The sequence below is a fragment of the Pavona decussata genome, unplaced genomic scaffold (genome assembly GCF_977016875.1).
Source record: "Pavona decussata unplaced genomic scaffold, jaPavDecu1.1 SCAFFOLD_195, whole genome shotgun sequence".
Lineage (NCBI taxonomy): Eukaryota > Metazoa > Cnidaria > Anthozoa > Scleractinia > Agariciidae > Pavona > Pavona decussata.
Genome location: NW_028145604.1, coordinates 2,271,968 through 2,287,500, shown reverse-complemented (window position 1 = coordinate 2,287,500; position 15,533 = coordinate 2,271,968). Strand labels below are relative to the sequence as shown.

Sequence of the window (15,533 nt, the reverse complement as noted above, 5' to 3'; positions counted from 1 at the left end):
GAGCCATGCGAGCCGTGCGAGCCATGGGAGTCACGCGAGTCATGCGAGCCACAGTATAAGTGTTAAGAATTTTTTATATGTTGTATTTACATTTACATAAGAACAAGAACAAGAGCATCGGAACAAGATGAATAACATCGCAATATTTAATTCTTACAGTGGGACAGCGCAAACCGTCATATTTCAGTTTTTTGTTAATTGACACGTCAGGACTGATTGTCAGTGTCATTCCAATCTTGTAAGGTATGATAAATGAGTACTCAAATTTGAGCGAAGTCAATATTGTCACACTAAATTCAATTTGAAAAGAAGCAGCGTAACAGAAGCATTTGCCGTCAGCTGGTGGGTCGAATGCTATCTTGAAACCAGCCCCTGCCACTCTAGTGGCGAGTTTTGAAGAAAGACTTGTCTAAGGGAAAGGACAACCACATGCAGCAGTCAGCCAACCGACAGAGTTCTGATAACTCTGATTCTCAAATAAAGACCAAACCTGTCAAAATAGCGCGATTTACTCACCATTCTTGATGCCAGCACACGGAGATCGAAGTGCTGTTCTTTTCTTTTTTTTTGTTTTCTTGAATGAAGTTCCACGTGGATATCAATGAATGACATGTGTCAATAGATACCTATTCGAGTAGCGGTGCAGCCGTATGTTTTTCTCGGATTTTTTTTTCTGAAGTCTTGAACCTTAATAATTTTTTGCGTATTGTTTTTATTTTTTTTGCGCATCTTGGCCGATTTTGAATAGGCAAAATTCTCTCCAAAATTATAACAAAAACGAAAAAAAAAAAAAAAAAACAAAGAAAAAAATTCGTCCAAAATTTTCTCACGCGAATGTAAATAAAACAAATAAAAATTCTTAACATTTGCACTGTGGCTCGCATGACTCACGTGACTCACATGGCTCGCACGGTGGCTCGCATGGCTCGCAGGCTCGCAGATTTCGCAGACCCCAGCTGTAGTCACCATTAAACCCCTTGGTTATGTTAACTTTGTGTGATAGTACAGAATCATGAGAAAATAATATAATATAGTTAATAAATAAAATGATGATTATTATGATTTTTTCAATTTATGTAATTTAATTTTACAATACTAAAAAGCTACTTACAATATACAAACACAGACCTTCACATCGTGAGACTCACGATTTCAGGACCCATCTCACGAACTCACAATTTAACCTCGAAATCTCACGGTTTTCCACCAACAGCAGGTCTTAAATGAAACTTGATGGGACACTTTCCAATTTATTGTCAATGAAGCTCCATTACCTTGAGATCACAACCCCTTGCTACAAGTGGAATCCAGGAGAGGCTATATACTTAAAAATTCTAATTTGTGTTAATTAATGCTAAAAGGGCACTTAAAAAATTATGGCAATTTGAACACTCTTAGGTATTAGAATAGAAGAATAGAATAGTTCTTTATAATTACACAGTAAAATCCATCAGGAGTATAATAATTAGAAATGACCTAACTATCCCAAACAAAATGCAAAAACTAATTACAACTAATCTAACTAAAACCTGTTTTTCATGAATGCCGTGTATACTCCTACATTAAAAATGAAGATTAACTAATCTTTTAAATTGACATAGAGATTTAGCTTCTCTCACATCACAAGGAAGGCTGTTCCAGAGAACTTGTATTTTTAGCATTGAGATTCCTTTGTTTTAAAACATTTGTGTAATCTCACTATTTGGGAACCAAATCTAACATTTTTTTGCGGTTAATTTTCGAGACCTCAAGATTTGGAGGTTTTAGATGTTGGAAGGTCTGCTAACAAACCTGCACAACTAACAATACTAACAATGCTCCAATGTTGACACTAAACAATGCGTACAATACCTACATCAAATAAATATTATTACAATAATAATGTTACAAAACTGATTCTTTCCTGTTCCCCTTCACAGCTTCATCTACTGTGCACTTTGTTGCTAGTCTTCCCAGGCTCTTCTCATTTAAGGTCTTTCTCTCCTCTTGATTCTAAGAATGTAAGAAAAAAGCCAAGGAGACTGAGCCCATGCAATATCAATAATATCCTTTACTCTGGTATTGTAAACACTAACTTACAATGCGATTTTTCAGTGGAACCTGATTTGTGGGAAAGAATACTATGCCAGTTTGTCGCAGTCAATCCTGTTTATTGGGTGGATTCCAGGTGCATTTGTTATTGGAAGGTTGTCAGACAAGTTTGGTCGGAAGCATGTGCTCTTCCCAGCAGTCCTTTTTGTTGCTGCGACGTCCTTTGCATCCTCCTTTGTATCCGTTTTATGGTAAACTTATTAACTTATCTGATATATGAATGTTATATGAGTACAGGGCTGTCAATAAGGGCCCAGTCAGATACATAATAAATTTATTTAATTGGCAAGATTTTGGTCTCCGTCATGGGGCACTTGCCAGGGGTGGGGACAGGGGAAACTTGATTGTGAAAAGTACATGGATGCACTTTGGGGTGTAAATTTCTGATTTAGTGTCACTGAGGGTGTTCAAGATGGAGTGCTAATATTTTTAGATGTCAGGGTCGCATACAAAGAATTATCTTCACTTGGTCAGTTTAAGAAACGAGAGTAGTATCTGTTAGGGGTTGAGTAAAGCTTGAACCACACCCAAATAAGTCTCCCTTAGGGGTTGAAATCTGCAAATGTTCCAACAATTGTCCCCATACATTTCACAAGCACGTCCCCCTTCCCCTGGGCATTTGCTAACAAAGGTCTGCCAGGTGTGGGCTCAACAATGGATAATTTCACATCTGTACTTTTTGAAAACTGGTGCTTGTCTTAATTTTTACATTTGAATGCAACTTTGAATTGTGGTGTTTTTTTTATGTAGCCTTGAATTGATTAGTAGAACAGTGTTCCTGCTGAATTTTCATGCTTTGTTTCATGGTCATCATTTATTAGTTCTGCATGTTTTGACTCTTAGGTTGTTCTTGACGCTGCGAGGGATAACTGGTTTCTTTCAAGGCGGAGTTTACATTACCCTCTATGTTCTGACAACAGAGTTTGTTGGACCTAAGCATCGGAGTTTTGCGGGGACAATGGTGTGGATGTTCTACACAAGTTCCCTGATGCTACTGAGTGGACTGGCATATGGAATACGGGATTGGAGAACTCTGTCTATTGTAATATCAGCACCAGCATTCCCTTTGATCTTCTTTTGGTGGTGAGTGAATTCCAAAGCCCCTGGCTTTCGTATCGTGATGCATCCTTTTCTTCCTGCACATATGTTCTGCGCATCCCGAGATGGTCTGGGGATAGTGGGGCTGCGATATGATGTCAATACAGGAATGCTAGTCTCACAATTTCTCTATTCCTTTAAAAGTTGTTTTTTGTGTGCAAAGGAAGAAAACTGTGCGGGCAAAAATATGAATGAATGGGATTGTTGAATACTCAGAATGAAACAACTGAGGAATAGAGAAACCACGAAACTAAACATTCCAGTATCAATGTCACACTGACAGCCTTGCTAATTCCTCGGTCTCCTGTCTTGTGTGGTATTGTACCCAACTGGTAGAAAAATTTGACGCTTTTATGCGCCTCACACGTTGGGAAGAAAAATTGATAATTTCCTCGCGAAGCGAGGTTAATAAATTTGTCGGGCCAAGCAGAGCTAAGCTGCGCGAATTTGAGCAAAAAGTATATTTATATATATCGCTGAGGATGTCCGCAATGTTGCCTAGCAACAGTGAAAAACAAAGTATGAATGACGTCAGACAAAGAGAATTAAGGTTGCTAGGCAGCAACAGGTTGGGAGACACACTGCTGGAGCAAAATTTGCTTACATCGGGAAAGTTTGCTTTCATTGCTGGGTCAAATTTCAACTGCAATGTTCATCAATATTCACTCGATAGAAATATCTCTGCGAATCTTTCCCCTTTCTTCCAGAAAACGTTTTTGGGAAAGACTGCATTGAAGAAATTACATGTTTTTGGCCCACTGTGAAATAATTTTCCGTGGGAAATATATTTATCAAACACGACAGCGCTGCACGCCTGTTGTACATTTCGTCGTGTCAGAAATAGATTTCAACCACAAACTAGCCTGTGGAACTACGAAAAGACCATGCTCATCAAAATAGTTGCTATGTTTAGAAACCTTTTAATCTCCTCATTTGATGCTACAATACGAGTAAAGAGGGCTTTCCACACAGCCCCAGGTCCGCGAGGTTTTAGGAGTCACGTATTTCTAGTAAGGAATTGTTTTTCAAGCAAATAAAAAAATTCTGTCTTGTACACTTTAATCTATCAAACATACAGGTCGTGAGAAATTATGAAGGGAAATGATCACCAAAGATAAAAATTTAATTTCTGGAGATATTCAAACAAACTCTCCCAACTAGTACTATAAAAAACATACGAAGAGCAGTGAAGAGAATATCCTTGTTGATGTTGGGGCTTAAAGGCTTAATTCATTTTGAAGGTGGGTTCCAGAATCCTGTCGATGGCTGATAGTTCACAACAAAACAACAGAAGCCGAGAAAGTTTTCTCGACGATTGCTGCTCTAAATAAAACCAAGCTGCTTAGTGATCATAAATTTATGCTGGAAAGCAATGAGGGAGCTGTGAAGGAGGGTGGAATTTTGGATCTGGTTCGTACAAGAAGACAGCTTGCTAAGACACTGATACTTTGGTTCGCATGGTAAGTGATCCAATAGGCTCCTTAGAATTCAGCTTGATGTTGAGGTACAGAAAACACAAACAATAGAAATGAATAAGCATGATTATTCCTTTGTTCGTGTCCTTTTGGCCTCATCAGATTTCAAGCTGAATTTTATTATGCCAAAAGGAGCCTATTCCAAGGGCATAGCTAAGGGGTCCTGGGATTGCTGTGACCCCGTCCCCCACCCCACCAGTTTACTTCTCTCGTCAAAATTAGCTTCAAAAATTTAAGCATTAATTATAGTGTTAAAAACCAAAAATGCAACAAGAACAAAATTAATGTTATGTGGTTTAACCCATGTGGACAAACCTAACAAGTTTTAACCTGTAGTAAGCAACAACCCAAAATTTGGAGGCAGTCACCTACAGTACGAGAGGTCAGACCATAGGGGGTCTAAATTTTGAGTCACTGTCTGTAAGTTCTGTGATAGTTTCAAACGCTTACATGTGCAAAGTTGTATACATACACCAAACTTTTTAAGGTGGCTTCTAATTCATTTAAACCTAAGATCGCACTATTCTGCACACACCACACCGTATATGAACATACTTAATTTGTTTATTTTCATTCTTTTAAAACATTATCTATGCAGGTTTTCGAATTCCATGGTTTATTATGGAGTACTGTTGAGTGTTGGAGTACTTGGTGGAAGCTTGTATTTGAACTTTTTCCTTACAAGCGTCATAGATATTCCAAGCAACTTCTTTGCCATCTGGTTCATGGGCTGGTATGTATTACTCAAAAGGTGCCATGTAACCAGTAAGGGATTAACTATAAGGAGCCTTATGAGGTGGTGTTGATGGACACAACCCCAGCTTTCCTTGGTCCCCTAACACCGCTTGCATGGCCTTCCTGAAGGATTTAGTGAGGTTCTTGAATTCAAGTAATTTTAAAATAAAGTCAGCATCTATGCTATTGACTGTCTGATTGACCAACTGATGTTAACTCAAGAATGGTGATAAAAGACTGAGCCAACCAAACAACACAGGCAGCCTATAGCTTGTGCTTCCTTGGATTTTCTGTGCATTTAAAGTGTTCTTCGCAAAATGTTTCTCTTTTTCAACTTTCACGTCTTAAAGAAACCAAAAACGCTTTTAATACAGAGACAACTCAAGGAAACGGTTGCAGTGTGGGCTTCATAACACTAAAAACAGGCTTTTCGAAAAGGTATTGGCAATTTGTCCGGTTCAGTCACAGGGAGTCCACAAAAGTTGTGAAAAAGAAATAAACTAATAAATTATTGACTTACATTGTTCGTTTCTTGTGGTTTTCTATAGTGCCCATTTGCATAAAATTTACGTGACAGTACTAATGTTGTGTACTGAGTTGTGCGCAAGCGGATCTGAGCTCTGCTGACTATACTATATATAATTGATATATATAATTGATATAATTGATCGATATATATAATTGATATATATAGTATAGTCAGCAGAGCTCAGATCCGCTCGCGCACAACTCAGTACACGACATTAGTGCTGTCGCGTAAATTTTATGCAAATGGGCACTATAGAAAACCACAAGAAGCGAACAACGTAAGTCAATAATTTATTAATTTATTTCTTTTTCATAACTTTTGTGGACTCCCTGTGGTTTCGATGAAGCTGTTTTGCATGCGACTCACTGTGGTGAGTTCATGGAGAAAAGTGCGGTAAGGAGTGAGTTATGAAGGACTTTTAGACATGAAACTTAATTTACCTTAGTATAACTTGCCGGAAAAATTTTTGTGGTACTTGTTTTCAACAATTAATACTTATGTGTATAAGAAAAAAAGGAAGAAATACTTACGTAGTTCTCACGTAGACGGCAAACCTGTCTAGCCTGTTTTCACGTAGAAACGGCAACCGGCAAACGCGAAAAATGGCAGGAAAATCGTGGTCAGGTGGTCATTTATGATTGTTGGCAAAACTGAAAATGGCTTAGAATGTGGTTTTGCTAAAACACCTTCTAAACTTTCTTTTAATAACTGACCCTTTATTTTTTGACATTCTGACTTTTCCAGGGAGAGACGGATTTTGTGTCACAATTTTTATGGCCGAAAGAGAGCGATGATTCTTTGCATGGCTCTAGCAGCAGTTTTCTGTGTCATTGTGTCTTTAATCCGCCCAGCTTCGGAAGCAGATAAAGGTACATTTCACAGATAAATTCTAAGCTACACACTGAGTTAACAGCTGAATGCATGATATATTTTCGTGCAATAATGACTGGCTTCATACCTCGTGGCCCAATAAACGCAAGATGCAACTTGTAAACTCTATACAGGTCCCAGTTGTTTCAATAAGTGTTGTGCCGGTAGCACTAATGCTACAAATGATGGATAAGAGAATTAACTCTCATGAAGTCTGCAGCTCCTTGCCTCATGCGGTCTCTCATTTCCTTTACTCTGCAGAGATAATTCTCATATCCATGATTCGTGACTCTAGTGCTAGCGACACAACATTCATTGTACCCATTCATTTGTAAGTTAAGGCCGCGAACTTTTCGTACTACTGAATACGTCAATGAATGGAATTCTCTTCCGTCTAATGTTATCTGTAAATCTAGCAGTAGTTCTTTCAAAGTCGCCCTCTTAAGTTATTTGTGCTCGAAGTAGCATTAATTGAATCAATATCCTCTTTTTTTCTTGTGAATAGTCTCAGCTTATTATATCTGCAATATATTCTAAGATTTTTTTTATTATATGAGTTTTATATTCATGAAAGGTGAGCCCTAGAATGGGAATTAAAGGGGCAGTATCATGGGAGATATCATGATTTTGGGCAAAAATTCACCAAATTTAAACTTTGAACACTGTGTTACACTAAGTCACTAATTTAAAGAAATATTAATAGTGATTCTACTGAGACGGAAGGTTGAACTAAAATATAGTACAACCGATTTTTAGTGCGTTACGACAGCGAAAATTGAAAACGTCCATTTTTATTTTGGTCATCTGCCGGCGAAAATATCTGTGAATAGTTTCTTTGCATTCTGATTGTCTTTTAATGGAATTTTGTCATTATATCTTGGCTGCTATCAACCGAATAGCGTTTTTTCGATTTTCAATGTGTTACTAAAAATAGCGTGATACTGTCCCTTTAAGTTTCCCCCTGCGACTATTCCGCGATCTCTTAGCTTTTTTTGTTTGTTGTTTTACTATATTGATGGCTAAAGAATCATTAAAGCATTAAACCCTTCATATTCACATTGCTGCAGTTACCACCATAGTCACCCATTCGCTTCGTATGGTGGCTTTCATTTCCTTACTAGGATTAACACTCAGTGAGAAATTCATGGGTTTACTTAACACTGCTACATACTCTGCGGCGTGTTAACACTCTGATCCAACGTCTGTGTCATTAGTGCTAGCGGCACAACATTCATTTTACCCTAGTTATGGAAAATTTGACTGCACTGAAATTTTGGAAAGCTTACCCAGAGTTTTAGCGGTGTGTATAGACGGATCACTCACAGCGCTTGTCATTTTTTGTTATTCAATTTTTTAGGCGCTATCGCTATCCGTATCATTTTCGCAGTCCTTGGAAAGTTCTGCATCAACGCATCGTTCAGTACAATTTATGTGTTCTCAACGGAGCTTCTCCCTACTGTTATCAGGTATGCACAGTAAACCAGGGAGCTTTAGCAACGACGACGGCGACGGCAAAGAGAACCAAATAATAACCGAAACAACAACTCTGCACGTGCCTTACACTTTTTGGTACATTTTTTTGCCGTCAGTTCACGACTAGGACGTGAATTTTCCTGATGGGACATTTTATGGAGGACATAAACAAACGAGGACGAATTTTTCTCTCTCTTTCTAAACTTGGGCGCGGTCTTTTGACATTTAAACCTTCGCCGTCGTCGTGACCAAAGCTCCCAGTGCGGACGGACCCACAGGCATACCACTCTCACCAATCTCACTAAACCTATGCTGTTCGGACCTAAAACAAATCCCTTGCTAGCAATAGGAACGATCAGGGACCTTTTGTTGTCCAAAGCCCGATTAAGCTAATCCTGGGTTAACGTGAACTTTGATTCAAGTTTAATTACTAATCAATTAGGTTCTTCCAAAAGATTTTTATTCCTTAGTTTTGACGGAGACTTTTCGTCACCATTAACTTAAGAGTAGATTTTAAAAACGCTTTTAACAACAGAGCTCCTTTTTTGTTTTCGCCCTATATACCACTTGGGGGCCTGTTCACATGCAGGCTAGGCGAGATAAAACCCTTGGTTAATTTTTAATCCGGCGGGGATTAGTGTTAATGGACTTTTGAACAACCAGCCGAACCCCCACCAGAAGTACAACTGATACAATTCGAAAGAAAAAACATGCCCATGAAAGCGTAACGTTGCTGTCTGAGGCGTGAACGTGAAGATACTGTATCTTCGGAAAACTTCATGTTCAGTCTTCGGCAAGAGGTTATGTCTTCGGACGTCTTCGGAAGTCGTTTGATCAACGTCTCGCGCATTTGACCAAGAGAAATAAAGCTTAGAAATGTCAAATTCCCTTCCTTTAAGGTCTGGACGTTTCTTTATGTGTTCTCATACTCAGTGACAGCTCTTTATTTTAAATCTTTTTGAACTGTTAATTGTTTTTTTTTTTTTTTACAAGGAACGTTGGGATGGGAAGTATGGCAGTGTTTGATCAAACTGGTGCAAGCATCGCTCCCTTTGTTGTGTTACTGGTAAGCTTTTACGTCTAACCAATATAACAGAGAGCTTCAGCAACGACAACGGCGAGGGTAACGAGAGCGTCCAAACAGCAATAGGCTAAATAACCACAACAACAACTCTGCACGTGCATTACACTTTTTGGTACATTTCACTGCCGTCACTGCACGACTAGGACGTGAAATTTCATGATGGCGGGTTTTATGGAGGACTTAAACACAGGACGGCGAATTTTTCTTTCTTTTTCTAAACAAGGGTGCGGTCTCCAAGAATCCAACTCCAGGAATTTTCATCTACATTTGACATTTAAAGCGAGTTGGAATCACCGTGACGGCGTTTGAAAAAATGCGAATTCATTTTAATAGTCAACACGTTTTGCTGCCGTTTCCGTCGTTGTTGCTAAAGCTCCATAAAACTACTGTCATTAAGTTCCGAAAGCAAAGAGGCGAAATTGTTACATTTGTCTTTGCATCGCTTTGCTGTCGGGGCGGTTGCTCTCGTTGTTAGCTCAAACCTCTAGCGCAAAAAATCGTTATAGTTATGAAAAGATACGAAAAATTTAAGCAAATATCAGAGACTGACGAGTTTCCAACAAAACCCTCCAGGCGTTGTTTCACGGCAAGAGAGGTTTAGATTCGCGTTTACGAGTACATAGATGAGAAACGTGCAAAATAATTCTGGCCTTTGATGCTAACGCAAAACTACTCACCTTTTTTGAGAAACTGAAAACAGCCAGCGATAAATGTTGGCTAAACATGGTCACGTGGTCATTTCTACCGTTTGCTGTTTTCCAAATCTCTTTAGTATAAATCCTCTAGCGTCCGATCACGAATGCTGTTCTCTTATTGGCTGCGCTACTCACTATCTATTCAGTTGAAGTAGTGAGTAGAGTCAATAGCCTAACAGTGTGCGGTCTGAACCCCTCGTGAACCTGTCTTGTTGCTAAGTTTTGAACGGCTAGTCTCGATTTCTAGTCTCATTAACTATCACGCGATAGAAATCTCGAGCTCTTAATCTAAAAAGCCATTTTCATGATGGCTCATTTTACTACAACTACCAGAATTCATTTCGTTTTCCTTTTAAAATTCAAATTTTGTATTCCCAGTGGACAGCAAAGAATAATAGCTCTAATTAGCACGAGAAAACAAAAACAAGAAGGATTCTGGTAGTTGCAGTAAAATGACGCCATAGTGGAAATGTCCTATTGTTAACTCTTGTCTAGCGTAATAGCGCCAGGTTTTTATTAACGACATAATCATTAGCATAAACGGAAGTTGCTCTGCGCTTCAGCGAAAGCGGAAGTATAAGCCGCATAAGGATAGAAAATTTCCTCATTTCTCATATACTTCCGCTTATTCTTCTTTTCGCCCGTCTTCACTTGACGTAAAATCTTACTCTTCCGCTTTTGCTTTTGCGTATTCTCACGTCGCTAGCGAAAACTAGCCTTACCGATCCGTGTTCTCCAATGCCATTTTGTCTTCAAGACCGACCATAGATATTTTATCGGAGCTTATTAAATAAAAAGTTTGCTGCCAAGGGAGACGGTACCTCCACCAGGAAGCATTCTCTCTAGTTCGAGATTTGTTGTCACGCGCGGAATTTTGTCTAAAAGATGCATTAAATACCCACCGTTTCAGCACAACGCAAAGTCTGAAAAGTATTAAGGGAAGAAACGGTGACGAAGACAGGAGAAAAGACCGCGAACACTTCAATATTATGACGAACTGCCCATAGAGTCTGGAGCACCCAAATTTCGGATTTAGTTGTAAAGAAAATCGAAAGTTTTCTAGTATTATTGAAATATATATCCTTAGCCAGAACGTGTTTTTTTTTTCGGCAAAATGTCAGCTCAGAATTTTCGTAACACTGGAAAGCTATTTTTTTCCTCGTTTTTTTAAGGAGCAAACTGAATATGTCGTCAAAAACGCGAGGAAACTTTTCTTTTTTTTCCCTTCAGGGCAAAAAACATCCCGTGATTCCATTCGCAGTGATGAGTGGGTTCGCGTTTGCTGCCGGATGTTTATGCAGTGTGCTTCCTGAAACCCTGGGACGGCCAACAGTGGAGACGTTAGAAGACACACCGGAAACAAGTTGTCAGCACAAAGGCGATGCCAGTGAACCAACTCTAGCTACAAGTCTTTGAACCCTAAGGATACCTTCCATTAGTGCCCGGCCCAGCTTAGGAGAAAAGGTCACTAGCACAACACTGATTAGACTGTTCAGTCCCCCTATTTTTCCGTGGGATTCTCTAGACCGGTACGCTTCGATGGAATTGCCGCCATCTTGGTTTGTCAAAGCGAGCGCGATCTGGGGAGAGTGTCTAAACTACCGAGGGGAGCGGGTACTACCCTCCCCTGGGTAGTTTAGACACTCTCCCCAGATCGCGCTTGCTTTTACAAACCAAGATGGCGGCAGCTCCATTGAAGCCTACCGGTCTCGAGAATCCCACGGAAAAATAGGGGGACTGTGAACAGTCTAAACACTGATGAATCATGATGCTAGTAAAGAATCTGCACGACCTTTTTTTTAGCCCTAGGGTCATTTTTTAAACGAATGTTTTATCCCAGGGGTATTTTCTCCCCCCCCCCTGCCCCCGCCATGGACTAGCATATATTATAATAATAATAATAATAATAATAATAATAATAATAATAATAATAATAATAATAATAATAATAATAATACTAATACTAATACTAATACTAATACTAATACTAATACTAATACTAATACTAATACTAATAATAATAATAATAATAATAATAATAATGGTTGGCCGGAAGACTACTCAAGTCCTAGACAAAATGCATAAGGCGGTTTTATCGGCGATGTTGAACATTGCAAGAACTTTCAAAGTAGTAACATGGTGTTTTATTATACCAAGATTGATAGACCAGCCATGAATAGACCAGCTATGACTTTTATACATTCTTATATAAACTATGAGTTTTAGATATTTTTATATATTTTGTATTTTTAGAGTATGGCTTTTATATATTGTTATATATTTTATATTTTTTATCAATAAAGATTTGGTAATGCAGAGACATGCAAAAATTAACGATAAAAACGGACGTTTCGGTGTCTTCATGACGCCATTGTCAAGGAGAAATAAAAAATTACAGAGTCTGCGGCAAGGTATTTATTTAATTAGCCTTAAACACTATATGCTAATTTATTGTTACATCTTGCCGCAGACTCTGTAATTTGTTATTTCTCCTTGACAATGGCGTCATGAAGACACCGAAACGTCGGTTTTTATCGTTAATTTTTATATTTTTTATATATGTATATACATTGTATTGATTTATTCACGTGCTATTTTAAGTCTCGCTTGGCTCACAGGTTACGCTACGCGCCCTGTGATGCTTCTTATACTGTGCATACAGATAGTTTTACTGCGCATAATAATAATAATAATAATAATAATAATAATAATAATAATAATAATAATAATAATGATCTTTATTTCACTGATAGAGAGACATACCAAGTGTTACACAGTGAATAAAAACACCAAAGGTGCAAAAATCAACATTTTTGTCTATTAATTACTAATGACTAGATTATAATTAAAACTAAGTCTATTAATGAAGGAGTTTTTAAAGCGCTCAGTATTGCAGTATGGCAAAGTTGGTTTGACCCTTCTAAGCTCAAGTGTAGCTGGATTGATTCTAGGAAGTGATTGGGATAAGGGGTGATCTTTGTCCTTGCTTAATTTGTTAAAAAAAAAGCGCTTATCTGACTTTTCCAACCAATTTAAGATGGAAACGGGGAAAGAGGTGTACCCCAGTTTATGGCAACGATCCAAAAAACACTGTATAGACGTGATTTCTGTTGGAGATGCTCCATAAACTGATACACCGTACACAGGCTTCGGCACCACTAAGGTGCTGAATATGTATTTCAACAACCATAATTCCACTACGTCTCCTCGACGGGTATTTAACGAATTCTCAAAATGACCTGGGGCGCGAAAATCTACCGAACCGAACAAGCGGTGTATGACATTTGCAGACTGCAGACTGCAGACTGCAAACCGCAGACTGCAGACTGCAGACCGCAGACTGCAGACCGTAAAATAATAACCCTATAACACTGTATACTTACGAAAATTCTCAGACCACCGCAATAATTTATTTAGGGGCCACCGCATTCCGAACTTTCTTTGCTGAAGAATTACTTAATAGACAAGTATTAGTCGGCTACTTAACAATTATTCCACGAGCGCGCGTTGGATATGAGATGATAGATAGCCAACGAGGCGCGTAGCGCCGAGTTGGCTATAATCATCTCATATCCAACAAGCGCAAGTGGAATAATTGTTTTACTAAAAACAATCAAGAAAAATTGTTAGATCTAACTGATTTCGCTGTGAGAGAAGAACCAGCAGACAATTCAATGGCCGCCATTTCTTGGCCATGGTATAATTGCTCATATACCATGGCCGCTCAGCCAATCAAATCCCTTGAATTGCATTATACAATGATCCAGTTCTTTTTGTTATTATCATACAACGATAACCTATTAAGAAGAAAAAGAAAGAATCGTACCTTGAATCCGTCGAAGCCATTTCTTATGAACCTTTACAGTCAAAGACAATGTAACTTTACGCGGGAAAAATCAACCTCGTCGATTTCCAATTTTTTTTTTGACGTTGCTTTATTGATGATGACGTCACCTTTATTCTTATGTTTCAAGGTGTATTATTTCACAATTAACAGTCTTTGGTCTGCAGTCTGCGGTCTACAGTCTGCAGTCTGCGGTCTGCAGTCTGCAAATGTCATACACGGCCGTACAAGATGGCGGCTAGTACATTTACCCATAATTCTTAGCGTACGAAAGCCCTTTTGAAAAACGCTCATAGAAACGCGCAGAAAAGTTCTTAAAACTTCAAACCTAGCATACGCAATGTTATTACTGGAACGAATTTCGCCAAAGAAATGTGACTAAATGTATGTGCCTATTGGCTGTGTTAGGTTACTTAAGTAGTAAAATGAGCCCCCCCCCCCCCCCCCCAGAATGTTTGGAAGTTAAAAACCGATGTGCCAAAAAAGATAATTAAAACAGATTAATGTGCACTGATCAATCAGTCTTGAACTCTGATGCTGCAAGTGCCTTTTCACAACCTTCAATAATTTGTTTACTACCTGTCAGTTTCTTTCGCATAAGAGTTTGTTCTTATATACAACGGCAACGAAGGCACTCCTACCTTGTGAATCGGAAATAAGAACCAAAATGGATCGAAAACAACCAATCTCAAACCGTGAAAGCTGTTGAAATAAACTACTTGTTTTTTTTTAAGACATCCGCTCATTGATAGCAATATAAATGCCCTTAGTTAAAAACAATTTAGTATTCGCGCGTTGTCGAAAGCCACAAAAATATGTCCTCTCAAGAGCAAAAATTTCCTGCAGTCGGATTCTCACTGCCCGATTCCAAATTTAATTTAAAAAGAAGGAAAAATTTGTCGTCGTTTGTTTATGTCCTCCTTCAAACGTGAAATTAGGAAATTTCACGTGGTAGTCCGCGTAAAAAAAAAAATCGCCAAAGAAATGTACCAAAAAGTGTGACGCAGGTGCAAAGTTATTGATTTGCTTACTAAATCTACTGCTTTTTTATGTTCTCGTTGCATCTTAAACTCCCTAATCTGTCTGTTTTTGGGGGTGACGGGCCAGGAGGGGGAGCGTAGTTTTGTTTACCCCGATGCTATTTTAATTACTTGTAACATTGTAGTATGTAAATTAGTTACTGATTTTATGATGATAATGATGGTAATTTTGTATTTTTATCTTTTTCTTTTTGGCACGGTCCCATAAGCTTTCTAGCTTTAATTTCTACCGTGGATAAATAACGTTTATTGATTGATTGATTGATTGATTCGACATATCCAAGTGCCTACATCTTGTGTCAAGTTGTAAATTAAAGAAAGCTATAATCATTAGCACCTCAGTTAGAGGACCAGAATACTGTATACACAACGCAGGGCACATTAAAAAACATACGAGGAATTACTGTGTATGTTCTCGTGAAATATCAATTTGAAGGACTTCGATTGTACATCCCCTCTGTGCTTCCCAAAGGAAGAGTTGGAACCGAAACGGTGACTTTTCAACAATTCATGCCTCATTTGTTATTTCCTTATGAAAGACACGCGACTGATTTGGACCAACCAGCCCCAGCGCGCGCAAGAAGCCCTTGAGTACGAAG

General features: G+C 38.6%; 1 protein-coding gene across 1 annotated transcript in view; it reads left to right on the top strand.

Moving 5' to 3' along the window:
- The window catches only part of LOC146461731 (solute carrier family 22 member 15-like), a 15,351-nt gene extending 1,070 nt beyond the window's left edge, over positions 1-14,281 (top strand). The window contains exons 2-9 of the mRNA XM_085086637.1: positions 2,095-2,282; positions 2,935-3,174; positions 4,431-4,649; positions 5,263-5,397; positions 6,673-6,797; positions 8,156-8,264; positions 9,265-9,337; positions 11,281-14,281. Of these exons, the coding sequence (XP_084942763.1) occupies positions 2,095-2,282; positions 2,935-3,174; positions 4,431-4,649; positions 5,263-5,397; positions 6,673-6,797; positions 8,156-8,264; positions 9,265-9,337; positions 11,281-11,466 (1,275 nt within the window). The 3' untranslated portion in view covers positions 11,467-14,281. The remainder of the gene's footprint in view (positions 1-2,094; positions 2,283-2,934; positions 3,175-4,430; positions 4,650-5,262; positions 5,398-6,672; positions 6,798-8,155; positions 8,265-9,264; positions 9,338-11,280) is intronic.
- Positions 14,282-15,533: the final 1,252 nt, after the last annotated feature.